Source organism: Euprymna scolopes, chromosome 18, assembly GCF_053919585.1.
Source record: "Euprymna scolopes isolate OS-2025 chromosome 18, ASM5391958v1, whole genome shotgun sequence".
NCBI lineage: Eukaryota > Metazoa > Mollusca > Cephalopoda > Sepiida > Sepiolidae > Euprymna > Euprymna scolopes.
The window spans coordinates 59,486,582-59,513,763 of NC_136499.1; the positions used below are offsets into that span (position 1 = coordinate 59,486,582).

At 35.0% G+C, this 27,182-nt stretch overlaps 1 protein-coding gene across 14 annotated transcripts in view; it reads left to right on the forward strand.

Moving 5' to 3' along the window:
• The first annotated feature begins 4,314 nt into the window (after positions 1–4,314).
• LOC145297628 (uncharacterized) overlaps positions 4,315–27,182 on the forward strand; it is a 187,892-nt gene continuing 165,024 nt past the window's right edge. For 4 of the 14 annotated variants that reach the window (XM_080143714.1, XM_080143716.1, XM_080143715.1 and 1 more), the window contains exon 1: positions 4,315–4,594. In XM_080143714.1, the coding sequence (XP_079999840.1) occupies positions 4,330–4,594 (265 nt within the window). In that variant the 5' untranslated portion in view covers positions 4,315–4,329. Of the gene's footprint in view, positions 4,595–21,955; positions 22,298–23,569; positions 24,083–27,182 lie in introns of those variants that run through there. The other 10 variants (XM_080143724.1, XM_080143719.1, XM_080143722.1 and 7 more) reach the window with 10 other exon arrangements.

A 27,182-nucleotide genomic window follows, 5' to 3' on the forward strand; every position in this document is an offset into this window, starting at 1 on the left:
GCGAATACTTTTGCCCAAGGTAGTGTAGTCTTAGTGCCCATGCTGAGGGACAAATTCTATAAGTAGAAAACTGAGCGGAAGTACTCCAGGTGAGATTGACTACGGTTACTGACTCCACTCCCACCCCCACACACCCAGCTCCGAAATTAGTGCTACATCACCGGATGCACTTTTGAAGCTGAAAACCACCAGGACCTTTCCATTTAGTGGTAGAAAGGAAGGTATGTTGGACAAGGAAAACGAAGCATTATCGGTGCCTCCGTTCAATCTCGAAATACGGTACCCCTTGTAAGGTTAGCTGCACATGTAATTGTGAAGGAAACGTTGCGCAAACACCTTCCTTTAATCGACACTGCTGAAGTTCAATGGTAAAGGAGAAGGCCAGAACGACTGGAAACAATGTCGAGATAAGCGGAGAGTACATAGAGCAGCTGGAATTCCCAAATGGTCACCCATTTTAGTAGATCAGGCTAAACGTTGTTTAACTCCGGTGATCAAACGGGAACCAGTGTGTCTAAGTGTTTGTGACGTATAAAACGGGACTTAACGTTACAATTCTGACTTGTTTTCATTAAAAACGCAAACATTTCAAAATAAGCTATACTATTTATTTAATAAATGTATTTGTATGCAAAAATAGCTACACTATTTATTTAATGCATTCGCATGCAACCCGTCGTTACAACATAAATCTAATGATGAGAATAAAATAGGAAACTTGTCTTGCACAAATTTTCCAAGTTGAAAATTAAACGATAAAAAGTGCATATTCACTTGACGTGAAATTTTCAGGTTCGTTTTACAACCCACAGAGGTACGAAAAAGTAAAAAAAAAAAAAAAAAAAAAAAAAAAATATATATATATATATATATATAACAAAGGCAAGATAAGTTACTCTTCTAACTATCTGGAAAAGTTTTTTAGTTTTTACCTACTTTAAAGCGCTTAATCGGTTCGAAAATCATAGAGTTAAGGTGCGGAAAAGAAAAATGGCGACGATCTGACCCTTAAATATGTGAAGTTTGTTTTTTGACCACTTTTTCATATTTCTGTGGATTGTAAAACAAACTCTTTTCTTTATCACCTGAATCGGAACAATGATCATGGTTCAAACTAACCCCGATGCATATGTTTCTATTTGTCCCTATTTACTTGCCTCCCCACGAGGGTAAAGTTACGCACAAAGTCGGTTTTTAATGCAGGTGAAATCTAGCCCCATAAAATTGGACAATCTAAATTGGAACTAAAATGTTAGAATGTCTCAGTCGTGAAGGATTTCTACTTCATAGATCGAGGATAGAACAGATGAAGTATAGTTTCAACAGATACTACAAAATATTAAGGAGTCTCGTTTGTGTTATTCATTAATTGCAGAAAACAAGAGCAATGTACATTTTTTTTTTTTTTCGATTAAATAAAATACTAACAAAAGCAAAAGCTCGTTTCAAGTTGGAGATAAAAGTTTGTGCTATTTGGACTATTATTCTTATCTGGTAGACATGATAATCCTTGGTTTTTCTCAAATGACATTTAACAAATGTAGTCGGTCAGGTAAGGATTGGTCCTTCAACTTTCAAAAGACTATTAGAACTGATGGTGCTTGTTTAGTGTATTTATTTGCTTCCCCACCAAAGCAAATAAGGCACAAGGCCGTTTTTAATGTGGGGTAAAAACCAGCTTCCCTAAAAGTAAGCAAAAAGGGGGTACTCTGGTTACCAAAAATAATAATTGTCCCAGCATAGAGGGTTTCCCCTCCATTGACTGGTACAAATTACCTTAAGTGCAGCATCTGCAGAACAGATACTACACTTTGATCCCGGCCCGAAGACAGAGTCGACAGATCGATGTTTCTCAAATACGTTGTCTGTGGCAAAAACAATATTAGGTGCTTATTTGTCATGTCGAAAGTAGTAGTATTATCAAAAATTACGAAAATTCATTGGGTATAAAAAATGCTATTGTGCTTTTAGTTAAAAAAAAAAAAAAAAAAAAAAGTCCATCGCTACTGGGCTACAAATGTCGGTGTAATCTAAAATAGACATTCCGAGTTATGTTCCCTGTGTTTGAACTCTATATCGTCTACTTTATAACATCTAAGAAAAATGCAATTTTACCCAATTTCCCGTAAAAATTACTTTTACCTATAAATAATATTCTACTTGATGAATTTTGTAATCTTTGGATATATTACTATTTTCGACATGACAAATACGTAATATTATTTTTACTTAAAACGACATATTTAAAGAAATCGATCGACGCTTTAACGGTTAAACTGTTAATAATTTTATATAAGACACCGTCATAAACTTGAGTTAGTATTTTATCTTAGCTAGCCCTATGTCGACTTATTTATAAAGATGGTGACTATATTTTCCGGTGTAGATTTTATTTCGGCGGTCCACGGTCCGGTCCACGTGTACGATGAAATTTGCGACATAAACTAAAGCATAATTTAAATAAAAAGAATAATAATAAAGCCGAGCATGCGGGGTCCCCTTCCACGAGTGAAAGATTTACTTTACCGTGACTAATGTTTGTGCAAAATTTTAAAAAATATTCAAGGAGTGGTTATTGAGAAAAGTGCGAGCAAACGAACGATTTAGGGGCAATTTTACCCCTATAATGGCCCCTGAGGGGGAGGGTAACCAGAGTTATGCCAGAAAATCCGTTCTGACAAAAATTTACTTTCATCATGACTAATGTTTGTGCAAAATAATTTTTTTTAATCCTAAGCGTGGTTATTGAGAAAGTGTGAACGGAAACAGACGAACGGGAGTGAATTAATCGGGAGGCCAATAAGTTGTTTTGGAAGAATACTGAAATTATGCCGAACCTGAAACCTCATTTCACTTCAAATAATTTACGTGACTGAAATAGAAATTAACCGATCAACTCTTAGTCACAGTAGTTGAATGCTTTGAATTTCAAACTATCTCAATAGTACAATATTACAAACCAGCTACATCGATTTTATCGGAACCATTTTTTTTCTCTCGGCACCAAAGCCAACAGAGTCTACACCAGCCATTTCTCCATCTTTCCTCCAACTAAGGATTTTTATCCTCGGCCCCCAAATCAACAGAGATTACAGCATTTCTGTAATGATCTGGTCACTGTTGATTGCGATGTGATACAAGTTCTGTGAAGTTCTCTTTGAGAGACGGTTAGTTTATTGCTAATCGCCTGAAGCGCCCTTTCCGGGAAATACCGATGAGTCTACCCAGGCACTTTTTGCAGGTCAGATTGCCCCATCTCGTGGGCACTGATTTCTCAATCCCATTTTCCGATCTGGGTGTCTAAATTCTTGCATTGGGAGAGAATTAAATACCTTCTCCATTATTAACCCCCTCGACTTTATATATTTCTCCATTTGTCCCCTACTCCCATACAAAAAATCCACAGCCATCATAAAGTGACAGAAAAACCAAAAAAAAAACGTCATAAGAATCTTTTTATTGTTTAGGATTTTAGGTTTTGTTTAAAACTAGTATTATACGTTTGTATCACAAAAATGAAGAAAATCAAACTTTTTCTAAATAGAAAATTATGAAGTTAATTTGTATTATGTTTATTAGACATGACAAAATTCTGAAAAGAAATAATTATTTGTAAATTTTCAGGTATTTTAATAATTTACCCTTGACTATGCAATTTTTTTACCCCTGGTTGAGAACCTTTGGTCTATACCATTGTTGAGATGACTTGTTTCCTGTTGATTGAGGTATGCTTCTGGCCCTATGCAGTTCTAGCAGGCCCACTCTCCTCGGTTTTACCTTCTCACTTTTAAAAGGGGGTCATTTTATTGCTAATCGCCTCAATCGCCCCTGGCGGAGAATGTCGACGGGATTGCTCAGGCTTTTTCTCTAGGGGGATGATTTTTCAAATTCCACTCACCGACCCTTGCATCACATCATCACACCGTGTGTGCGTGAGAGAGAGAAAGAGAGAGAGAGAGAGAGAGAGAGAGAGAGATACTATATAAGTAAAGGATTATATTGCACTAAACTTTCCCATTAGAAAGATTCTACCTGCCTTTTAAATGTATTCGTAACCAACGGTATTTTTATACCTGCATTTGAAATCTACCTCTGACAATTAACTATTGGCCTTTTATTGGACTTCTTATTTTATATGCCCTTCGTACGAGAAAATAAAAATCGCCAATCAATGAATGGTGAAGCTGGAGGCATGTGAGTTGACACCTCGGTTGGTTAGATAGACAGGCAGATGGATTGTTGCTGTTAAAGTTAGTAATTGCAGAGTCAGGGGACGAGTTGGGGATGGGTGAGCATATCTCGGTGCGCGTATAATGGTGGGTGTTGTGCATGTGCGCGTGCGTGTGTATCCCAGAGTGCTGCGTTCAACATGGACGGCTCAGGAAAAGGAAGTTGGCATTTCGGCACACTCCTTTATTTCTTCTCATTCTGGTGTATCTGGAGCCGTTCTGTACCTCTAAAGAATACGACCTGCTTCGACAGTCGCCGCCCACAAGCCAACAACAATCATGGACCTTCAAAACAGCAACAACCGTCCCAGTAGTCTTATATAAAATGTCCAGACGAAAACAGCTCAAACCCCAGCATTTCAATGGTGAGTAGAGTAAAGCACTAGTACAAAATAATAGTAAATACACCCGATATACGCATTGTCGCATTACAAATCTTTATATGAAAAAAAAAACAAAAAACTGAATATCAGTGTTGGAGATAAAAACCCTGTCGAAGGTGTATTTTTGTTTAGTGACGTAACATTGTGAATGGAAGAAACCGTGCGCTATGCATGCATTGCATCAGTCAACATCAATCAGCTTATTTACCTACCTCCCCCCCTCCATTGCAGCAAGGTGAGACATGTGGTCAGTTTCCACCTCCACCACAATTAAAAAGGGGCCCACGTTGGATGTTTATAAAATAATAATCTTGATCGGATCCGTCAGCATTCTCCCTCAAGGGCGCTCCAGACAACTGGCAGAAAATCCCTCCTCCTTAGGAAGGAGGTAATGCCTGGAATTATAGCCTCTCAGCATCGATCTGAACGATACTTCACTCTCGTATAAGTCCTTTGGCTTGCGGTCAATCAGCCGCCGCACACGGACGTTTATTATTTTATTTTAGTTTTCTTTTTAGCATTGCCTTTTTCTTACAACCCCTACCCCGTTGATTAACCCCTTTCCTGATATAGAAATTAGAATGACATTTAATTTTATTTAGTTGATCTTAGTCTTATTTGTTGACATATACCCTAGAAGTCACATTACTGCTCGCTCCGCTCCGGCTCCGGCCCCGGTCCCTTCCTCTCAGCAGTAGTCAGTCAAATCACTGTTTGATTTTCCTTTAGAGAGACCGGGATTCTGAGATTATTCTATATTTTAAAATAAATTATAAAATACATTCTAGGATTTCCTTTCACGTGATGGAATGTTGAGAGAGGAGCCTGGGTTTGATAAAAGATAAATGTATAGTTCAGACAGACAGTGGGTGTATGGGTGGAAGGGCGCGTGTCTAGAGATAAGACGACAGAAATAGATTGCATAGAGAGCTCTCCTTCTACAAGGGAGATCACTCCGTTTAACATGTGTTCAAACTTTAAAAAGTTTTCCTGAAAAGTTTGGTGAACAAATTAAAACTTTTTACATAGACAATTAGTAGCATCCTTTGAACTCAACGTTTTCTTTTCTTTCTTTTTTTTGTTGTTGTTTGAAAATATACTGAGATAATTATAGGAGCAATTAATTACATATTCGATTATGATATGAATGACGGGCGCGTGCAGAAATATGGTACCGCGCAATTTTTAAGATAGGATTTTTTCAAGTTGAATTCAATTTTTACGGTAAATTTTAACGGTAAATTTTAACTTTGGTATTTTTTTAGATTAGGTCCACCTCCACAATTTTCTTTTAAATGACAACTTGTTAAGGTTTTCGACTATGCTGAATACGAATATCGCATCGAAATTTTGTAGAAATAAGTAGTTATTGAGATATAAAAAATTGTATTTTACATTGTATTCTTTTGCGGCCACATTTTTACGCGCGCACGCGCCATAAACAAATCTAGTCATCTATGACTGACAGTGCACGCGCGTAAAAAAGATGGCCGCCAAAGAATACAATCATAATATAACATTTTATATCTCGATAAGTATTTATTTCTGCAAAATTTCATTGCGATTTTCGTATTCAGCATAGTTGAAAACCTATAAAAGTTGTCATTTAAAAGACAATTGTGGAGGTGGACCTAATCTGAAAATTTACCTTAACTTTCTTTTCACCTTAACAATCACTTTTAAAATGATGACTTGCACAGGTTTTCGGGTATGCTGAAAACGAATATCGCATTTAAATTTGCCGATAACAAGTAGTTAAGCAATGTAATTCCTTATGTTATAAGTGGTGGCCGTTTTTGTATGTGCAAGTGTGCGCATATTTTTGTGCGTGCGCATTAAAAATATGCCTGACAATGCCCAACCACACATGGCTAAACTGACCCTGCAGAAGTTGGACTGCAAAACTCCCTCATCTGCCATACTCTTCAGACTTCTCACCTATCGACTACCACTTTTTCAAGCACCTCAACTTTCTGTGTGATAAATGCTTCAAAAACCTAAACGATATCAAAAATGCCTTCAGTGACACCAGAACGCAAGATTTTTACGTTACTGGCATAAATACACTTGTTTTGCGCTGACAAAAGTGTGTTAATTTTGATAGTGCTTATTTCGATCTATAAATTATTGTTTGAGCTGAGATATGTTCATCTGAATTTGAAAGTTAAAAACTACAAGAACTTTCTTGTCAACATGAGAGATATTGACTTAAAAAATACTTTTTGATAATCTGGTAGACTAGTTTCCATTCGATAATGAAATGAAAAATTTTTTTTAAAAAGACAAAAATAAAAAATATACAGAGGAGGGTACCACTTCCATACATGCGCCAAATGGCCACCAGTGATAACATAAGGAAATCCATTACTTAATATCTGGAAAATTTAAATGCGATATTCATTTGCAGGTCGTAATTTAAAAGGTGATTGTTAAGGTGAAAAGTAAAAATTTACCCTAAATTGTCAGGTGAAAGCACAAAAAAGTTACAAAACACCCTCCCCCTCCCCATGTTAAAAATGGGTTTCTAAATAATAAGATTATTATTTTAGCACGGTCCGTAACTACCGGAAATATTGTGTTTTTTTGATTTCGGAAAGCACAAATAAATCTAAATACGCTGGTCTATTCGATGAAACAAATTATTTAGAGTGAAACAGGTTCCCGCATCGTTTCGATATTACTCCCAAACAATTGTTTATTACTTGAACCATGTTTTGGTTTTAATATGATAATAATAATAACAACAGTGCTTGTACAGTTTAACATTCCCGGCAAATTAATTACTGGGGAATGTTAAACTGTACAAGTACCATTGTTGTTGTTGTATTAAAACCAACCCCTGGTTGAGGTAATAAACAATTTTAGGAGAGTTCCATCCATGGCAAGGTAAAAGTTTAAGATGTCTCCCCTGTTTCCCCATGTTACAAATAATTTTTTAAATTTGCTAAATATTAAACTTCACACATGCCAAAATAACATTAAAACAGAAAGTTATGGCAATCTTCACTGTTCATGTGAACCATCAAAATCAAAACTGGAACAGAAAAATGTAGTCGCTATCTTACACAAGTCTAGCTATGGAAGAATGATAACTCGTTCACAATTTTCTAGTTAAAGACGTTATCTTGATTTATATAGATCAGCTGCAATGACTGCCAATATTTTCTAGGTAAATGTTGGTAACCAGCTAAGCAGCCGAAGGGCGGTCACACAAAATTAAACTTGGGTGCCAGAAACAAAAAGCAAAAAAAAAAAAAAAAAAAAAAAAAAAAACTTATTGATTTATTTACATTGTTTGTATTTTAATTTTTAAATAGTTATTGTTTATTCATTCATTCATTTTTTTTTTTTTTTCTATTAGCAACAAAATAAATGAGATTCTACTTTTTAGTCGATTAGGTGATTATTTTAAAAAGTGGAAAAAGAAAACAACAATGTAAAATGTAAGATTGATTAATTCAACGTAAAATGATCACTCATTTTTCAACCAGATAGTGTTTAAACAACATGTAACTATTTTTTTTATTGTTTATTTTAGGAAGGAGGGAGACTTTTGTGACCTAGACTTAGAGTTAGTGGTATGATTGCAGGAGTTTTGGTTGGTGTTTTTCCTTTTAGACTTAGGGTTAATAGGAGGGTAAGTAATTATGTTTATAAGGGAGTATTATTTTTTTTAGGAGGGAAGGGTGTTACCATCTGGACTTAGGGTTAGTGATAGGGTTACAGTTTGAGAGTGTGGCCACCCAGACTTAGGGTTATTAGTAGGGTTGGGGTAGGATTAAAAGATATGTTTTGAAGGTGGTGAAGTGCCACCCAGACTTAGGATTATGGAGTATGGTTCCACCAAATTTACTAGGTTATTTCTTTTATAAAATATTTTAAGATCTTTACAAATATTTTCTTTTCTAGTTTCTTTTTGATAAAATAATCATTTGTCAATAATAACTGAGTTTTTAAATGACTGAAAAAGTAAAAGTAGAAAAGAATAATTACAACATCAGTAAGCAATAAAATAAAATGCAACAATTTAGAAAAACAGTATAACAGATAGAGGCATTATAAGCTTACATCTCATGAGAGAATTTTTATTTAGAAAATATAATTATACAAAAGTTATTATGTGAGCAGATCTGTCAGTTTATGAGTAGGAGAAGGTATGTCTATTGCGCTTGACATTTTGAAGATGTTCAACAGAACATTCTGGTCTTCTACATAAACTTCAGAGTTGTAGTATTAATGATGAGGTTCTTGACATCATTAGGTCTTTTCTTTCTGATCAAAGCTTCTTTATGTTAAGAATAAGTAGGTTTGAAAACACTTACAGATCGTGACAAGCTGACCTAAAGGTTATACTTGACTCTCTGTGTAGGTGTTGATTTTGATCTCAGCTTAAATATTCTTTTTTTTACTTACAAGAAATGAACTGTGTAGAAAAAAACATACTTTCATGCACATGTTTTAAGTTTTAATTTCTTTTATTTTTTATTTATTTCGTTTTTTTTTGTTTTTTTTTTAAGGAATTTAACATTAAATTTAATACTGGGGTTAAAAAATAAAATACAAACTTTCAGATATTTCAGATGTACATTAAATTTAATCCAGTCATTAAACACAATTAAACAAAATTCTCTGCATTTCAATTTCTTAAGGCCCATTAAGCTTTTTATACATTTTCTTGAAATATAATTATGTCATGGACTTTGCTCCAAATTTAAATAAGGATTTTAAATATAATATTTAGTATCATTCTTTGTAAGGTGATATAAAAGTCATGCTAAACTGCTATGTTTGGAGAAATTGTTTTACCTGTCCTTGAACCAGTATTCTTTTATATATATATATATATATATATATATATATATATATATATATATATATATATATATATATACACACACACACACACACACAGTTATATTAACAGAGCAAAACTTATCAAGATAAAAGCTCAACACTATTAAGAAAAGCAAACATACATTATCAATAAGGAAAAGTAAAAGGGGGAAAATTAAGAAAAAAAAAGAAACCTCTTTAGGCCATAGAATTTTGAAGCTAAATGCTTCTCATCAGAAGAGAATGACCAGAATTATACAAAATGCAAATATAGGTAAAAACTGGCTTAATAACATTTAGATATGAAATGAGAATGAAGGGAAAGGATAATATGGTAAAAAATAATTAAACATTTAAAATATTAAAAGTAGGTGCAATATATAGTGTACCTACTTTTAATATTTTAAGTAAGAGAAGTATTTAGCTTTGAAATGCCATGGTCTAAAGCGGTTCCTTTTTTTTTTTTTTTTTTCTTCTTAATTTTCCCCGTTTACCTTTCCTTATTATTCTGATGATATAATAAATTTATATATAATTTTTATTCCTTATCTTTCATTTAGTATATACTACAGATGCTAAGTAAATAAATTTACGAAATTATATGAAATCAAGGGATTAAGACTTACATTAAAGTAATTATAACTGAAGCAATGGAATATTTGGAAAAACGTCATCTAGGCTATCAAATCCTTTCTATCTGATAGGCTTGAAATTGTAGCAAGTGAAAATAATTGTTGATCAATTGAAATCTGAAGCACATGAAATTAATGATGGTGTGCCTCAAGGATCGAATCTGAGTCAACTCTGTTCTTAATCTCCATTCAATGATCTTCCAAGTAATATTCCGAGATAATTTTTTTGACATGTATGCGGATGACACAACTGTCTATAACAGCACTTTGAAAAGCACTGATTATGAAAACCTTGCCAGTAATCTCCTCTCTGATCTGGAGCAAATAGTGCAATGAGTTAAAACGTAGCTTGCTACCTTTTAACCCCTTTAGAACCAAGCTTTTCTCTGTTCAAAGCTAATATTCAATTCCTTGTTTTGTCTCAGTTGAAATGAACGGTTCTTTCCTTGAGGAAGCTCCGTGCTTTAACAAGCTCTTCACAAATGTTTACTCCAGTTCTGAAATGGAGAACTTTTTAGAATGAAAATCGCTCTAGACAAAGCTTGAAGCCACTTGATGTAAGGAGCTAAAAAAACAATACTTCTTCAAGCGCAAAACCTTGACAATGCTAAATGTTAGATGGAATAGATTCTGACCCAGAAAACAGCAATTCTTTCCTCTTTATCAGAAGAGTATTCAGAGCACTCTTACTTGCTTCAGAGAGTACAAAATTTCAGTCAGGTGGGTCTAGTAGTTTCTGAGAAAAAGTAGAACTTATATTTAGACTAAGAGAATTATAATGTAGATTTGTATAGGTAAATGTTTTTTAGTAGTTGGAAGAAATGTAATATTGTCTGTTTAATGCTCTAAATGTATATATAGTAATGCTATTGTAATAGTTTCAAGGTACTTGTATATAGAAATAATGATACCTGTTATGAATCTTTTGGAAGGCAAATGGAAGGACTTAATAGGTAGAGAGTGAAAGTGTTTGCTACCTTCTGTATGAAAATATATATTTGAGAGAAGCATTTAGTTAGTTTTGCAACATATGCTTTAGTAAGTGCTGAGAAGGAAAGATTTGTTTTACAAGTGTTTGGTTAATTTACTATTGAAACTAGTGGTAAAGGAAAAATTGAGATTATTTTGGAAAGGCGATTAAGTACAGAATAGTTAACATAGTGATAATGGCTTTCTAAATCGGCACATCCCGGGGAAAGATGATTAAGTACTGAATAGTTAAGATGGTGATAAAAGCTTTCTACATTGGCATATTCTGTAAAGTGTCAAAATATATTGGCATGTTCTGTAAAGTGTCAAAATATATTGGCATGTTCTATAAAGTGTCAAAATATATTGATGTTAACATAAATGTGGGTCTGTTTGTTTGATTTTATGCTAGTAAAGTCAAACATATTTTGAAGGAATTCATTTGCTCATAAATTTTTAAGCTTGTATGTGAATTAAAAAAAAAAAAGATGTATAGATGACTATAAATACAATAATAATTTGAAATAATGTTTGTAGTGTTTTATAATAAAACTAGGGGGGGTACCCACCATTGCCCAGGTGTCTAGAGGTGGTTTAGTAAGGAACCCCAAACGTGGAGAGAGGTGTTAAAAAAAAAAAAAAGTATGCATCACACAAAGGAGGAAAAGAAGGTGAAAAAATAACTATCTTAGCTGATGCCTCCATCGCGAAACTGGAAGTCGTGAGCATTGGAATTAAGGGTAGTCTATCTAACGGAGTTGATGACTTGCAAAGATGTTGATAAAAAAAGACCCCTTCTTGTAGAAAAATGTCCAGTTTAGGGTGAATTTTCGATATTTGTTGTCCAAGAGACTGAGCTTTAAAACGATATTGATTTGGTCACATTCCAACGTGTCTATTAAAAGTTTTTGCAAGAAATGCAAACACATACACACATTTTGCCGTTTACATTATAGATGGTTTGATAATAGTTTAAGAAAATGCTTTAATTATATATTGTGTGTATTTATGCAGTAAATGTATATTTATCATATTTATCTGAATGAAATGTAAAGATTTGCCCAGTATTAAATGTAACATTAAATTCCTTTAAAAACAAATGAAGTACAAAAAGGCAAAGAAACTGACACATGTGCATGCGAGTATTGTTTTTCTAAACAGTTCACTTCTTGTTAGTAAAATATATTCAAGCTGAGATCAAAAACAAAACCTAAAGACAGTAAGTCAAGTACAATAACCATTAGCTTGACACGACTTTAAAAAGTGTTTTCAAACCTTATGAAACAGTTGTCAAACAGATAAAAATCCAATAACCCCCCCCCCCAGTACCAATTTTTCAATTTTGACCCCTTAGCAGCATTTTTTCTGGATGAAAACTGACTATAAAGTTTTCCACGTGTCTGAATACCCTATACACCCAATTTCAAGTCTGTAGATCAAAAATCTGTTGAGCATATAGGTTTAGCAGTGTCTTCATAGACACATTTTCACTTTTATAGCTATATAGATTATGAAGAGTTTGTTTACTATAGTAACTTTATATATAACAGTGTAAGGAAATGTGAAGGTCTTGATATGTCTGTTTATTTTATTTATGAACTTCTGTAAGCGTTGCTATAAAAAATAATGATACCTGTTAAGAATTTTCTCATGATGAAATGAAGAAAGTACGAGGACTTGATAAGGAGTGAAAGTATTTGCTATTTCCTTTGTGGGGGATTACGTTTTTGAGAGAGTAAATCTAGTTGGATAAAATTTAATAAATGTAAAATGAATACAAGAAAAAAACCAACAGTGCAAATTGAACAAATTTTTAATGGAAGATGTTTGTTTCAAAATAAACTTAGTAAAGTATACTTAAATAAAGACATGGTTTAAATTGTAATGTTGAAGAAGATTTATGATTAAGAAAAGATGATTTATTCTGATTTAACTGCTTTGTAATAATATGACATGTAATGTAATCTGAAAAGAATGAATGATTGTTCGAATGAACAAAAATTACTTAGCATTCCCAACAGTCGAGCTTGAATTCTGGTATTCCTGTGTTCTTTGTTAAGGAACGATTATTTGGAGGTCAGTACATTATGTAGAAAATTTTAAGGAAGTCAAAATAAATAATTTTGGTGTTGCAAAGTAATTTCTCTTGTATTAAAAAAGGACTCTTCTGAGTTCCATGGGAATATAAAATTTGTAAAGAGTGTGTGTGTGTGGGGGGGGTACTGTCTTTTTAGAAGACGTATTTGAGAGAAGCAAACACAGAGGAATAAATTTAATATTTGTAAGTATAAAAATGTAAGAATATTTTCGTGAAACATGCTTTAGGGAGTGTCATAGGTGTGGTGAGTGGAAAAATTGGCATATGGCCTAATTGATTATTTTCCTAATGTGACTGAAGTTCAGGAGAAAATCTTGTTTACTTTATTATATAGAAGACTAGCGAGGAGTACCCGGCGTTGCCCGATTGTTTGGAGGTGTGTGTGGTTTTGGGTAAATCAAAACTTCGAGGGGGGGGGGTAAAATAAAATAAAAAGGTGAGTATGAGGATCGAACCCGAACCCTTGAGGCGAAGTTGGAAATTAAAGTGTGAAAAAAACGTGCAACGTTAACCATTGGACCACTGCGCGATACTAAGGGAAACACGTTTGAATTTATTTAATTACTTAGATTTGGCAGGTGCATGTTTTAATGACTTAATGAGGTCAACTTTGACTGCGGGATAGTATTTCATTTACTACGGGAACGCTTTTTTTATTTTTATTTTTACTGCCAGAATTAGTGTCGCTTTTATTATAGGAAAAAGACTGATCCACATGCGGCGAGCGACAAATGTTGAATATTTATCTTCCCGAAGTCGAGCAAATTAAATAGACAGGCGAGCGAACATACATACACACATTTTCGCTTTTATATATATAGACTGGGGGGGGGGGTACCCGGAATTGCCCGGGTGTTTGGAGGTAAATCAAAACTTGGGGGGGGGGTAAAATTTAAAAAAAAAAAAAGTTTTGGTAGGTGAGTATGAGGATCGAACCCGAACCCTTGGGGCAAAGTTGGAAATTAAAGTGTGAAAAAAAAACGTGCGACGTTAACCATTGGGCCACCGCGCGATACTAAGGGAAACACGTTTGAATTTATTTAATTACTTAGATTTTGCAGGTGCACGTTTTAATGACTTAATGAGGTCAACTTTGACTGCGGGATAGTATTTCATTTACTACGGGAACGCTTTTTATTTTTATTTTCCCAAGATGTTGGTGTGGGGAGAAGGGGAACCAGCTCCCCTTGTCCAAATTGAATAGCAATTGTTTGATATAAGGAAAATATATCCACATTGATGAAAAGCTGATTGCTTTCGGACATTTCTGCCGATAGACGGAAAATACCGCCAGAATTAGTGTCGGTTTATTATAGAAAAAAGACTAATCCACATGCGGCGAGCGACAAATGTTTAATATTTATCTTCCCGAAGTCGAGCAAATTAAATAGACAGGCGAGCTCCGTTGTTAACTCTGAGATATTATAATTTCTATGTGATATAAAAAGTTTGAAGAAGTTGTGAGCCGACCGACCGCTTCTCTGAAAAAAGCTTTTCTTGGACATACACAAAAAGCGAACATACATACACACATCTTCGCTTTTATATATATAGAAGAAGACTAGCGAGGGGTACCCGGCATTGCCCGGGTGTTTTTCGGTGTGTGTGTGTGTGTGTGGCTGGACTGAGGTGGAGGTGTTAATGAAAACCTAAGAATAAGTGAAGTAAAAAACCCTAGAAAAACAAACGTTAAAAAACCCTGCTTAGCTGGGGGGGGGGGACGTAAGAATAAGCGAAGTAAAAAAAAAACCAGAAAGCAGGGAGTACCCAGGGGTGGGGGGTAATTAAAACATTGGAAAAAAAAACACAAAAAACACTAACGTAAGGCAAACGAACGATGTTAAATGTAAAAATCGAAAAAAGAAAACAGAAAAACGAACATTAAAACTAAAAACCATAAAAAAACATGTGAAAAATGGCTTAAATAAGCTTGTTTCGATATTAAAATTTAAAAAATCGGTGGGTACCCGGGTGTTTTTGGGTCCGTGTGGTCGGTCGTGGGTGTTAATTAAAACCTAAGAATAAGCGAAGTAAAAAAAAACCCAGAAAAACGAACGTTACGTGAAAAATGGCTTAAATAACCCTGCTTCAATATTTAAATTTAAAAAATCGAAAAAAAAAAAAATCTCACACCATGATTCGAACCCAAAACGTTTAGATAATGAACCAATGCGGTAACCAACTGAGCTAACATGACGTACATGAAATTTAGTCAGTTCTTCAACTATTTAAACTAAATCAGGTCATGACATCATCTGATGCATGCGTAGAACCGGTCGTCGTCATGAGAGGACTGTTTTTGTTGACCCACCCCCACCCCCATCCTGTAGAAAATTGTCGATTTCAGGGTGAAAAAATTAACATTTTTGGCGAATTTTTCAATATTTTTCAGGCGAAGGATGGAGCTTCAATATGATACCGAGTTTGTGAAAATTTTTGTTCTGTCTGTCGAAAGTTTTTAGCAGACACACAAACACACATACATACATACAACATACAAACATACATACATTCACACATTTTCGCTTTTATATTTATAGAAGATAGATGAAATAGGTTTTGGCATTATTCCTAAACAATTTATTTTGACTTTTGTTTTAGTATAAAAATACTTAAGAAAAAGTACTGCTAGAGCTTTATACCTTATTCTAATACTTCTCATCTGTGAAACATATTAACATGTGACTGCTTCCCTGCAGACTGCCATATGGTCATCTTCAAAGTCAGTATTAAAAAATACTTGTCATAAACTGTCGTGGGTAATTAAACTTTATTCATTCCATTTATCATTTAGATTCCTCTTATAATATTCTTCATCATTCAACTAATAATCAATCCATCCTCATCGTTATCCTCAAGTGGCTTTTGGTCTTCATAAGTAATTAATCATTGGTAAAAAGAAAACTATTAGGGTGAGTCAGAAATAGTCCTTTATTGACATTATATGCATGATTAAGAAATGTCTGAATGAAAATTACTACATGGTCACCTATTTATGATCCATATCGAAAACGAAAAGGCATGGCTCATAAAGACTGGTACAGTGAGGTGTTCGCAATCTTGCTAGAGAACAGATAGGCAAATGCATGCATTTGGGGTTGGATGGCCAGTAATTCTGGTAGAGTAATGGTTTAGAATGATCACCAATAGTCATTCACACAAAAAAAGATGTAATTGACTTTTAGCAGTCAATAAAAATTTAAAGGTTTTGAGCAATCTATTATATAGTCAATATAAAACGTTAGCATAAAAAATGTAAATGAATGTTAAATCATAGAAATACATGTGCAATATTAAATCATAAACATACACATGCCCTTAATGTTATCACTAACCCTAAGTCCGTGTGGTAGTCTGACAAATTTTAAAAAATTGGAAAAGGTTAGCATAACATGAGTGTAATGGGCCTATCAAAAGTCAATTTTGCCCCCAAAAGTAATTATTTTATTTATACTATATCTTAATATATATTTTCAGTAGAGAGGAAGAGAGCTATTATAGTAAATGATGATGACAGTATTGGAAGGTCAGCAATCATCTTAAATCATTATGAGTCGACTGGTTGCAATAGATGATTATCATCATGATCATCATCATCTGTGCAGCAGTTTTTGGAGTTAAGCAATGTTTTTATTTGCTTTTTTTATTAACTTAAAAAAATTAGATCCATCTGCTTAACTAGAAAATTATCTATTTGAGTTATCTGTCTTTAAACTTGTTCTTAACGATGGTGACTTTCCCCAGTCGTAAAGGACAGAACAGGCATTACATTCTGATCACAGTCGAAAGACCAGGAGAGAGATTTACTCACCCCAATGTATAATGTGAAAAATTAGACTTTATAGAATAGGAAATTATTCCATTTCTCATATCCCCACAATTAAAGAAAATATTCTCAGAGAGTATAAAAATAGCCACATTCAAGCCTATTAGCATTCCTCAGTGGGTGTGCCTCAGACGATATACAATGAATCTATCCCTTTTCTTTGAAATGAGGAAGCAAAATCTGAGAGAATGGCCTTAGCAAACACTGATCCCTATTGGAAGGTCAGGAAATGTAGGAAAGGTTTCTGGAGAGTACAAAATTGAGTTAGCCCCAAGAGACTCTTCTGTCTTATTTTAATAATAAACGAATTTCCATTTTCTTTAGAATTGTTACAAAAATGTAAAGGCTCAATGAGTCTTGACAGATTATGGATACTCATCGTAAAGGTGCCTGCGCATGAAATTTTTGTTGCAAGAGGTGCGCAATCTCCAATCACACCTCTCCTGAGTTGACATTGTTAAATACCAGTGACAAGTGGAGTGTGTGTGTGTGTGTGTGTGTGTATATGTGTGTGTATATGTGTGTGTATATGTGTGTGTGTGTGTGTGTATATATATATATATATGTGTATGTGTGTGTGGGTTCAGAACGACTGGAAATGATACCGAGATAAGCCGAGAGCACATACAGCGCCTAGAATTCCCAAATGGTCAAATATCTGGTACTAACCAAGCTCAACTTTGCTTATCTTCAGTGATCTGACAAGAACCAGTGTGTCAACGTGATTATACCGTATACAAAAATGTATTTCATTGTTTTTATTTCATTTTAATTTTTTATTTAAAGAAAACTTTAATAAAAAATTTGTATTTGTAAACAGTTTTTAAAGTGAGTATGAAGTAAATTGATAAAAATAATAAATTTCAACAGATTTTTATAGGAAACTTCAAAAAAATTAATAACCATTTGTTTATATCTGACTCGGGGAGATCAATATTCTTTTAGTGGAATTCTGCTTGTTTTTAATCTGGAAAAAGCAGATTTATGCTTAAATCACAAGTGTCTCCTATGGTTTCCATTTTTTAATTTTTTTAAATAAGAAAAATAAAATATTCTGCTAAATCGTTAAAGCTTTCTGTCCTTATTTTTTTTTTGTCGTTATTTGCCTCAATTTTATTTCTCTTTCTTCCTCTCTCTTATTTTATCTTTCTTTCTCTTTTCTGTTTTATTCTTTCAACACTTCCCCCTGCCCATCTTGTCTTATTCACCCCCCCCCCCCGCATGACGGTTCTCTCTGAAAACTGAAAATATTAATTTGGTGTTTGTGCACTTATTGAACCACACTGTTTTTAAATAGTATTTTCAAGTTGAATTTAAGTTTGACGATATCTTTTTTATTAAATTAATAGGTGAAAGTACAGCATAGTTACCAAATAATTTCCTCTCCCTTTGTTAAGAATGAATGTCTAAATAATATTATTATTTCAGCACAGGTCAATAATTGTATAAGCACCATTAATTCTTTTATGAAATTGTTTCATGAATGAGGGTTGATGGACCTGAATGATTTTGTTTCATCAAAGAATTACTTCCTGTCTCTTTCCTACTTATCTTAATATATATTTTCAGTGCAGAGGAACAGAGTTATTATAGTAACTGTTGAACGCACATGCAATATTAAATTATAAAAACACACTTCTCCCATCCCCACAATTAAAGGATACCTTCATGTCTTAAGCTTAAGCTGTTTTTAGTTGTTTTTTTTTTCTGCTTCTTTCTTTCCACACACACACACACACACACACATGTACGTTGGGGAGAGGCAAGATGGGTAATTTATCTAAATTTCATCTTTTCTGGTATTGGTTATTCACACACACACACACACACACACACACACACACACACACCCTCCATATTTAAAAAAAATTAACCTTATGTCTATTAAATATGGAATCATACTCAACAGCTAGTTAAAAAAAAATTATTGAAAGTTTAACCATATTGGCATCAATGCACTTTATTGCACAAACTGAGCTGTCAACAAAAAAAAAAAGAAAATAAATATTTGTATATTTGATCCTCTTTCATTTGTGACTTGAATCTTTGAGCAGTCGTCTCTCTAATGAGAATAATTGCCATTCCAGGTACAAACAAAAGAAACCTTCATATGACGGCCAGGTATCTCTTGGAGCTTTCTAATGCTACTATGCTACATGTAGCACATGAGAAATTGATAGAAGAAAATAAGACCTTTTCCTCAAAAAAACGTTTATTGATTATTTTTGTGTCGTTGTTTGAAACTTGCTGCTACCATTTCTGTCACACGTGTTGTTGTTAGTGGTTCTTTCAGAATCGTTCTGATCGGCTGATGTCTACGTTATGCTAATGTCTTTGACTGTGTCTTTAAATCGTTCAAAAAAGGTAATATTTAGTCGTACTAAAACCAATCTTTGTTCGATTAGTCGTGGTGGTGGCAGCCACTAGATAGCAGTAGTCATGTTTGGTATCGTCTGCTACTGATTCAAGTTGGTAAATTTTTTATGCTTTTTTTTGTTTGTTTGTTTTAGCCACCTTTTCCATTTATTCTTTGGAATGGATGAGGTCAAGATGAATGTGGAAACAACAAGTGGTTGCTTTCTAACGTTTTTGTTTTATTATTACACACAAATGGTGGAGGTAATGTACAGCAGTTTCCCCTTCTTTGTTTTACTGTAGCAACACAAAGACTGGCTTACTTTCTGTCTCAAAAACTACCACATGGAAAAGTATCGTGGCAATGAAAAGGTCCTAGTGAAGTTTAGGTTGCACAATCACCATCTCATCACTTAAGTCAATTGACAATATGATTTACAGAGTATTAATTAAAAGTGTTTTTCTAGGGTTAGCCGATTTTTGGAGCCCCGATTTACTTTCCTTTTATTTAGAGAATATCTAACTTTCTTTCTCCCTAAAAAAGGATCCTCTGAAGGATGCGAAAATAAAAATTGCCCCAAACTAGAAGGATTTCTCTCCTGACTGATAATAAAACAGATATTAAACTTTGAATTATATATTTGCTAAAAAAAATTATACAATTTCTTTTTTTTAATTAAATACTAGGCAGATATTACACACTGATCTTATCCTGGAGACTGAGAACATAAATTGGAGCAGTCCTGTCTACCCTACTATTTCACCCATAGGAGGTGGAGGAGGAAAGGAGATTTTGCTCAAGAATATTAGATAAAGTGACTTTACCATCACCTGGTACCACCAAACGGGTATTTCTAGGTGGTCACTCAAGTACTGAACAGGCTAGGTTGCTTAACTTTGGTGATCCATGAAAATTGATGGTTCAACGTGATACACACACACACACACACACACACACACACACACACACACATTCTATATCACCACCTCTTCCTAGAAATCGTGACAAATTCCTTTGCCGCGTCGCCTTCGTCGTGACTTGACGCTGAAGGGGAAATAAGGAACAGCCAAATAAAACAAAACAATCCGAAATGATGCTAAAAAAAGAAATCTATTCCCCACCCTCTAACACCATCGTTTCTTCCACGTGGCTATCCCTCTTCCTCTCCCTCCTCTTCTACGCCTGTTTGTCCAAAATGTATGCAATCGACCTCACAGGCGTACCCCACCGACCGTCCTCTCCCAGGCCATTGCTAATTCCTTGTTATTTTCGGCGCGTCATGATTTAATTTGCGCTTTAAGCACGTAGCATGTGCAATGCGAAGGTTAAACTGGGCCACGCTAGACACACAGACGTGGGAGGGTCGGACAACGACAACGATAATGACGATGATACTAAATCTACCACCTCATTCAATGCCTGACTGATATGTTATTAATAATCTTCTTTTATCATCTTTACTCGTGTGTGTGCGTGCGTGTGATGTTACGTTTTTTGTTTGTTTTTGTTTTTGTTTTTTTTTTCTATCTAAAGCCTTGGCCTATGTTTTTGTTTTGTATTTGTTCGTTTTTTTGTTTTTTTTTCTCAACTGCATTCGTGGTTCGTTTTTGGTGACTGACTACAGTGACTAACCAAACCACTAGTTCTACTGATCTCTCTCTCTCTCTCTCTCTCTCTCTCTCTCTCTCTCTCTCTCTCTCTCTCTCCTGCACGCACTGCTAGTAAGTACTACTACGCCGACAACTATCATTTTTTACTAGTAAGTGCAAGTCCCTTGGTAGTGGTAGTGGTGATACTCGCATACTAGTGACGTTACAATTACTGACAATGTGGTTGTTGTTAACAGTAGCACTTTTTTTCTCTCTCTACTGGCACTACCACAGATGAAATTCGCGCAACAACTGAACTTCCAAAATTTGAATTGACTAAAAATGCAAACTTTTTTTTTTTTTATCAATTGTCAATGTCTTTAATTTTAACTAAAACTCTTTTATCAATCCCAAGACCATAACACGTTTGTCATGCTCGCTCTCCTGCATTGGTTTTCTGTGACGGGAAAGAAAGAGTTTTATCCGTTCAGTTTCCACGCACCAACAAACTTGTCGATGCCCGGTACAACAGTTTCGGAATTTTTTTTAGATGGGGATTGATAATAATGGATTATTCGGATTAATGTTCTCATCTTGGTTACCATATTCACATTGTTTCTGTCTGAAGAGAGTCGGAGGTTACGTCGATCGAAACGTTGTTAATATGAGAACAGTAGTCCGAATTATATTTAAAATATGTATATTTTAGTTTTATCGCTAAAAACAACTTGGTTTTAGAATAATGGTTTTTGGCCTTTAACAAATAATTAAATTTAGTACTATAAATTCTCAGATGAGATCCTTTTTTTTTTTCCAATAAAGAATCGCTGGTTGCATGTGCGTATAGGTTTAAAACGATATGAATGCATGTCGTTCACGCGTGTCCGTCATTTTCTTACTAATAAAATGCATAAGGACTAATAGCAGAAAAAATAAGTTGGACACCAATAATGCACAGTGTGCATTGCACATCGCCGCATATTTCGTTGTTGTAGAGAGAGAGAGACAGACAGAGAGGGGGTAGGAGGGAGAGTAGACGCGCATTACAGGGCAAGGCAGCAATCACTAAGCGAGGGGTGTAGCCAGCACGCACATACAAACACGCACTAAGGCTACCAACAGTCGCACTCCTCAAGTAGTTCCAGCTACTAGTTTCACACCAACCACGTATATTACTAGCAGTAGGTTGTCTTCCCTCTCCTCCTCCTCCTCCTCCCCCCGATGGTACAACTAGTAGTGGCAAGTAAAAAGCAAGCTCTCGCCAACACCACCTTTTTTAGCTACTAAATGGCCAAAAGAAGGCAAACAAAAAGTACGACGACCACCAACACCACAGCAGCAAAAAGACGGCCGGTCTTGGGCATCTCTTCTTCTCCGTGTATGTAAGCAAAAAGCAGTTGTTCTAAATAATAGTTATTAATTAATAGTTGTTTTTTAATAATACTCTCAGCCTGTTGGTGTTTTAACATTTCTTTTTTCACACTCAGGTGGTCAATAACAAAACACAACAACAACTCAGTACCCCCCCCCCCCCAAAAAAAAAACAAAAAAATAATAGTAAATAAATATCTATATTAACGAAGTATACATTTTAAAATATTCAACAATATTATCACTCAGAATATCCACTTTTCTTATAAAGTTTTTGGCTGTCGTTAAAGTCTAAAGAATTTTGAAAACAGGTTGTTGTTGTTTTTTAGTAGAGGTCGGTCTTTTTTGACTATGTGTAGAAAGTGGCAGCCTATGGAGAGAAAGGGATGGTTAAGAAGTTCTCTCTCTCTCTCTCTCTCTCTCTCTCTCTCTCTCTCTCTCTCTCATTGAATTGAATTGAGGTTTGGAGTCAGTGTAAGTGAGAAGACCAGGTAGACCTGCATACACACACATTCATGCGTGTACATGTCTAGTAGTTCTCGGCCGCCGCCCCAATCCATCTGTTGATGATGATGATGATGATGATGATGATGGTAGTGGTGGTGGTGGTGTTACGCCCGTGTCTGCATGAGTTTAGCTGTTTAATCGATACTCATCGTCAGCATCGCCTTAACCGATCTATATACCCCACCAATTCTCCTCTCTCTCTCTCTCTCTCTCTCTCTCTCTCTCTCTCTCTCTCTCTCTGGGAGGGGAGATATCATCCTCAATAATAATAATAATCTTACTGATAGTTGAAATCAACTTTAGAAGAAGGGTTTGCCCAAAGAAAAATAAACAAACAAATTGTGGCTCCTAAATTGGATAGAGCGTTTTTTTTTTCCATTCAGAAAATCTTAACCAAGTGTTTGGGGTGGTAAAAGGTGCTAATAAAGGGATAGTTGGTAAAATTATTTATCTAATAATTTTCAAAAAAAAAAAAAAAAAAAAAAGCATGGAGCCAAAAAGTTGGATGAGAGGGCGGAGGCGGTGGTTTTCTGTCTATCTTCGTTCTTAACTAGAAACAAATCATGATGACCCATTAAGGGATATTTGGTAAATTTCAGCGACTTGTTCAGTTGTTGACTTACAGAAAGCATTACTTACTATTTAGTATTAATGTGTCTGGGAGGGTGGTTGGTGCAGTCTTTGTGTCTCACGCACGAAGTGTGGCGTGTATTTAGAGATAGGCACAGACATAGACTGTTTGTGGGGGTGGTGGCCAAGGTACCCGGTGGTGAGACGAGGAAAGGTGGGGGTGGGGGGGCGAGTGAGAGCGAGAAGGAAAGAGTCTGCTAAAAAGAGAGGGTGCGCGTGCGTTTAGAGATTCGTTCTCCTGCATGCATATAGACTATTAGAGAGAAAGAGAATAGAGGGAATGTCAGTGAGCAAGTGCGCATAACACAGCGTGTGCATGTGTGCGTGCGTGACTTTCGTGTGTATGCGTGGGTAAAAAAAACAAAAAAAAAAAAAAAGAAAGAGAGGAAGAGCTCTGGTCTGGCTCGGGCGACGAAACGGACAGGCAGACAAATAATAGACACGCGCATGCGGGTGCGCACGAATATCTGATATTAATCGAAACGCACGCACGACCAGACCGACATACGCAACCAATCGTCTGCAGTTGGTGTAGATCTAGGTGTGTACATGTATATACGTTTTACACGGTTTACACAGAGAGTGACACGCATTCTGGGTGAATACTAACAAGAACAGAGGGTCCAAGGAAGTCCTGTTTATTGTTTCTCTTTCCTCAGGTAAGATCTTCTTTCCAATAAATGAAGCTGGCGTGTATTTAGTTTCCTAATATTCTTCAAGTTGAAAAACAATATCAGAATTTTCGTAATTTACTTAGTTTCTTGTAGTTCGTAGTCTTTGGCGGATTCTCGCGGCTTCGGGGGTGAATATAACCAACTATTGTTGACAGATAAAGTGATTGATGTTAAATAAGACGACAAAGTCCAAAAGTGGGGTTCAAGGAGTGTCGGTCCATGTAACATTAACAAAGAAAGGAAGAAGAAAACCTATCCCCATCCCTCGCGGACCACTGCTGATCCCCCACCACTAAGTTTCACCATCAACTCTACTTTTTTTCTTTTTTTTTTTTTACCTAGCCTACCTTTCTTTCTGTTTTGATGTTTATTTCATTCGCGTCAGTTTTAGCAAACCGACCGCCCTTGCCCTCTCTTCTTAACATGTTGCAGCTCGTACAAAAACACACTGCTTTTCCAGCCTTCTCCGCCAAAAAGCAAAACTTCAAAAAGAAAAAGAAAAAAACGGCCCTTCATATTTTGATCTTGCTAATTTTAATTTGAATGACGACTACTCAAATTGAAACTTTAGCGCATGTGTTCCGTTTACGGTTATCTCCAGGTTGCCCTTTATGGTCATCCCTATTTACTTAGCTCCCCACGAGGGCAGAGTTAGACACACTGGTTTTAATGTGTGTTGGGGTTGGGGGGATCCAGTTCTCTCAAAAGAGTCATTCTGGATTAGGAGAAAAATAAAAATTACCTCAATCTAGAAGGGTTTCATTGAAGGAGAACAGAACAGACGAAGTGTAAGGATATTACACTTTGATCTTAGCCAAAGGGCAAAGAATGTAATAATAACAATAGTAATAATAATCACTTGCGATTCTATGAGGCTATCAAACGGTAATACTTCCTTCCTCCTTTTGGAGGAGAAATTGAGTCATCGCTGCTCTGCTGATCGCCTGAGGCGCCCACCGGGAAATGCCGTCGGGTCCGAAAGTGCTTCAGTGGGAGTAGAAGGGATTATGGATTCCCCCATTATAAAACCGACGTCATGTCTAACCTTGCTGCAGTTGGAGGCAGGTAAATAAAATAATCACTGAATCCTGATGAGGTTAGTTGATTGTTGGTCGATGACTGGTTTGTTGGAATTCCCACACCCATTTTAATCCCTCTTGCTGTCAATCGACTCTTGTAATAATATCGTCACCACCACTCGAGTTTTTTTTTGCTTTTTTTTTTTTTTTGCTTTTTGTTTTGTTTTTATTTAGTTGATGATGCGTGCTGTAAAAAAAAAAAAATAGGCAACATTGACTTGTAATTTTATAATAATATAATAAAGATATTTATAACCGTAACATTACGAAATCTTATTGCAATTATACAACTACGGCCTGCTTTGTTCCTTTTTTTACTTGTTACGATTGTTCTTCCTTATTTTTAACCACACCTACACCTCCCTATCTGCTCTAATTAGTTCCTATAAAAAAAATCACTATGTTAATAAAATTGTGCAACCATGTCTGTTTCTCACCTTTATTTATAACACATTTTTTTTTATGATTTACCATTAATCGAATATTTCTTGAAATGAAAAATGCAATAACGTAAATAAAATTATTTTAAAAAATTATCGCGAAATTAAATCCATCAGGATGCATTTCGATTTATGTGTAAATAAGTCATCCATTTTAATCGTTTAACCCTTTTTTTAAAAACGTTAAATTACTTGGTGACTCTTTTAAATTTCAAAGGGACTTGGAAGCATTTAAATTGTCAAATAGAAAGTTATGTTTGGATTTAAATTTTTTTAGCAAATCCTCGTGTATTAAAAGATCGAAAGTTTTGGAAACTACATACAATAATTTTTGTAAGTTCTAAGAAAAACTAGCAACTCTGGATAGGTACACTACAGTTAATATATATATATATATATATATATATATATATATATATATATATATATATATATATATTCACTGATTGCTATAATAATTAAGTGATTGATTTTGCGCTATGAAACAGATACTGTCAAAAATTGTATAAGTCAACTGAATTAAAGGAATAAATTATAAGATGGTCAACATCATGAATTTTGGAATCTAACTTTTTGTCATTTATTCTCTATATTGCTCTGTAATTACATTGAACTTCTTAGATAAGGATTTCTACAGATATATATATATATATATATATATATATATATATATATATATATATTAGTGTGTTTGTCCAAAATATGAAGAGGCATATACGATGATAGTGTTGACGTTCGTAATTAATTTAGCTATTCGAAAACCTGTCCAAGATGTATTATTATTATTATTGTGTGTGTGTGTGTGTGTGTGTGTGTGTGTGTGTGTGTGTGTGTGTGTGTGTGTGTGTGTGTGTGTGTGGACATCAATCTATTCAACTGTTCCGTTCGATACAATCGTCGATGTCTCGCTGTCTCGCTCCACTGAGTGTGGGGGTCCGACTTATTTTATGACTAGAGCAAATTTAACTACTGGTGTACTAAAGGAATTTAGAATTTATTTCGTCAACCAACTGACTTATGCTGGGTTCAGTAAGTGGAAAGGAGGCGTGGCCCCTAAAAATATTTACGATGTGCGTGGAATCTATCATCAGAACAAGACTGTCTGGGCCATGAAACTGGTCAGTCTTTCTTGGCTTTATTTTAGCAGTGCGTGATTTATTTTTTATTTTTTTACTGGCGGCTGAACGATTGTGGTTGTTGCAGTGAGAGATAGAGACGTGGTGGTTGGGCGAAATAAAATAACTACTCCCCCTTCCCTCCCCCAAAATAATAATCATTATTATTATTATATTACACCAGCCGACACTCTCACTAGAATCAAAATGTAGTACATATTCTATTCTCAGGAGATCATCCTCCTTGGGATTACCTCCTCTGAAAGGAAGAGGGATAGTTTATTGCCTATCACCTGAGGCGTCCATACTGGAGAATAATAACAGGTCTAAACAGGCAGTTTTTATAGGTAACTAGGCCACTTGTAACCCATTGGGTTACTATTTGGTATATATATTATTATATATTTATGAAATCCTTTCACAATTTTCAAATATTTATGAAAACTTTAGG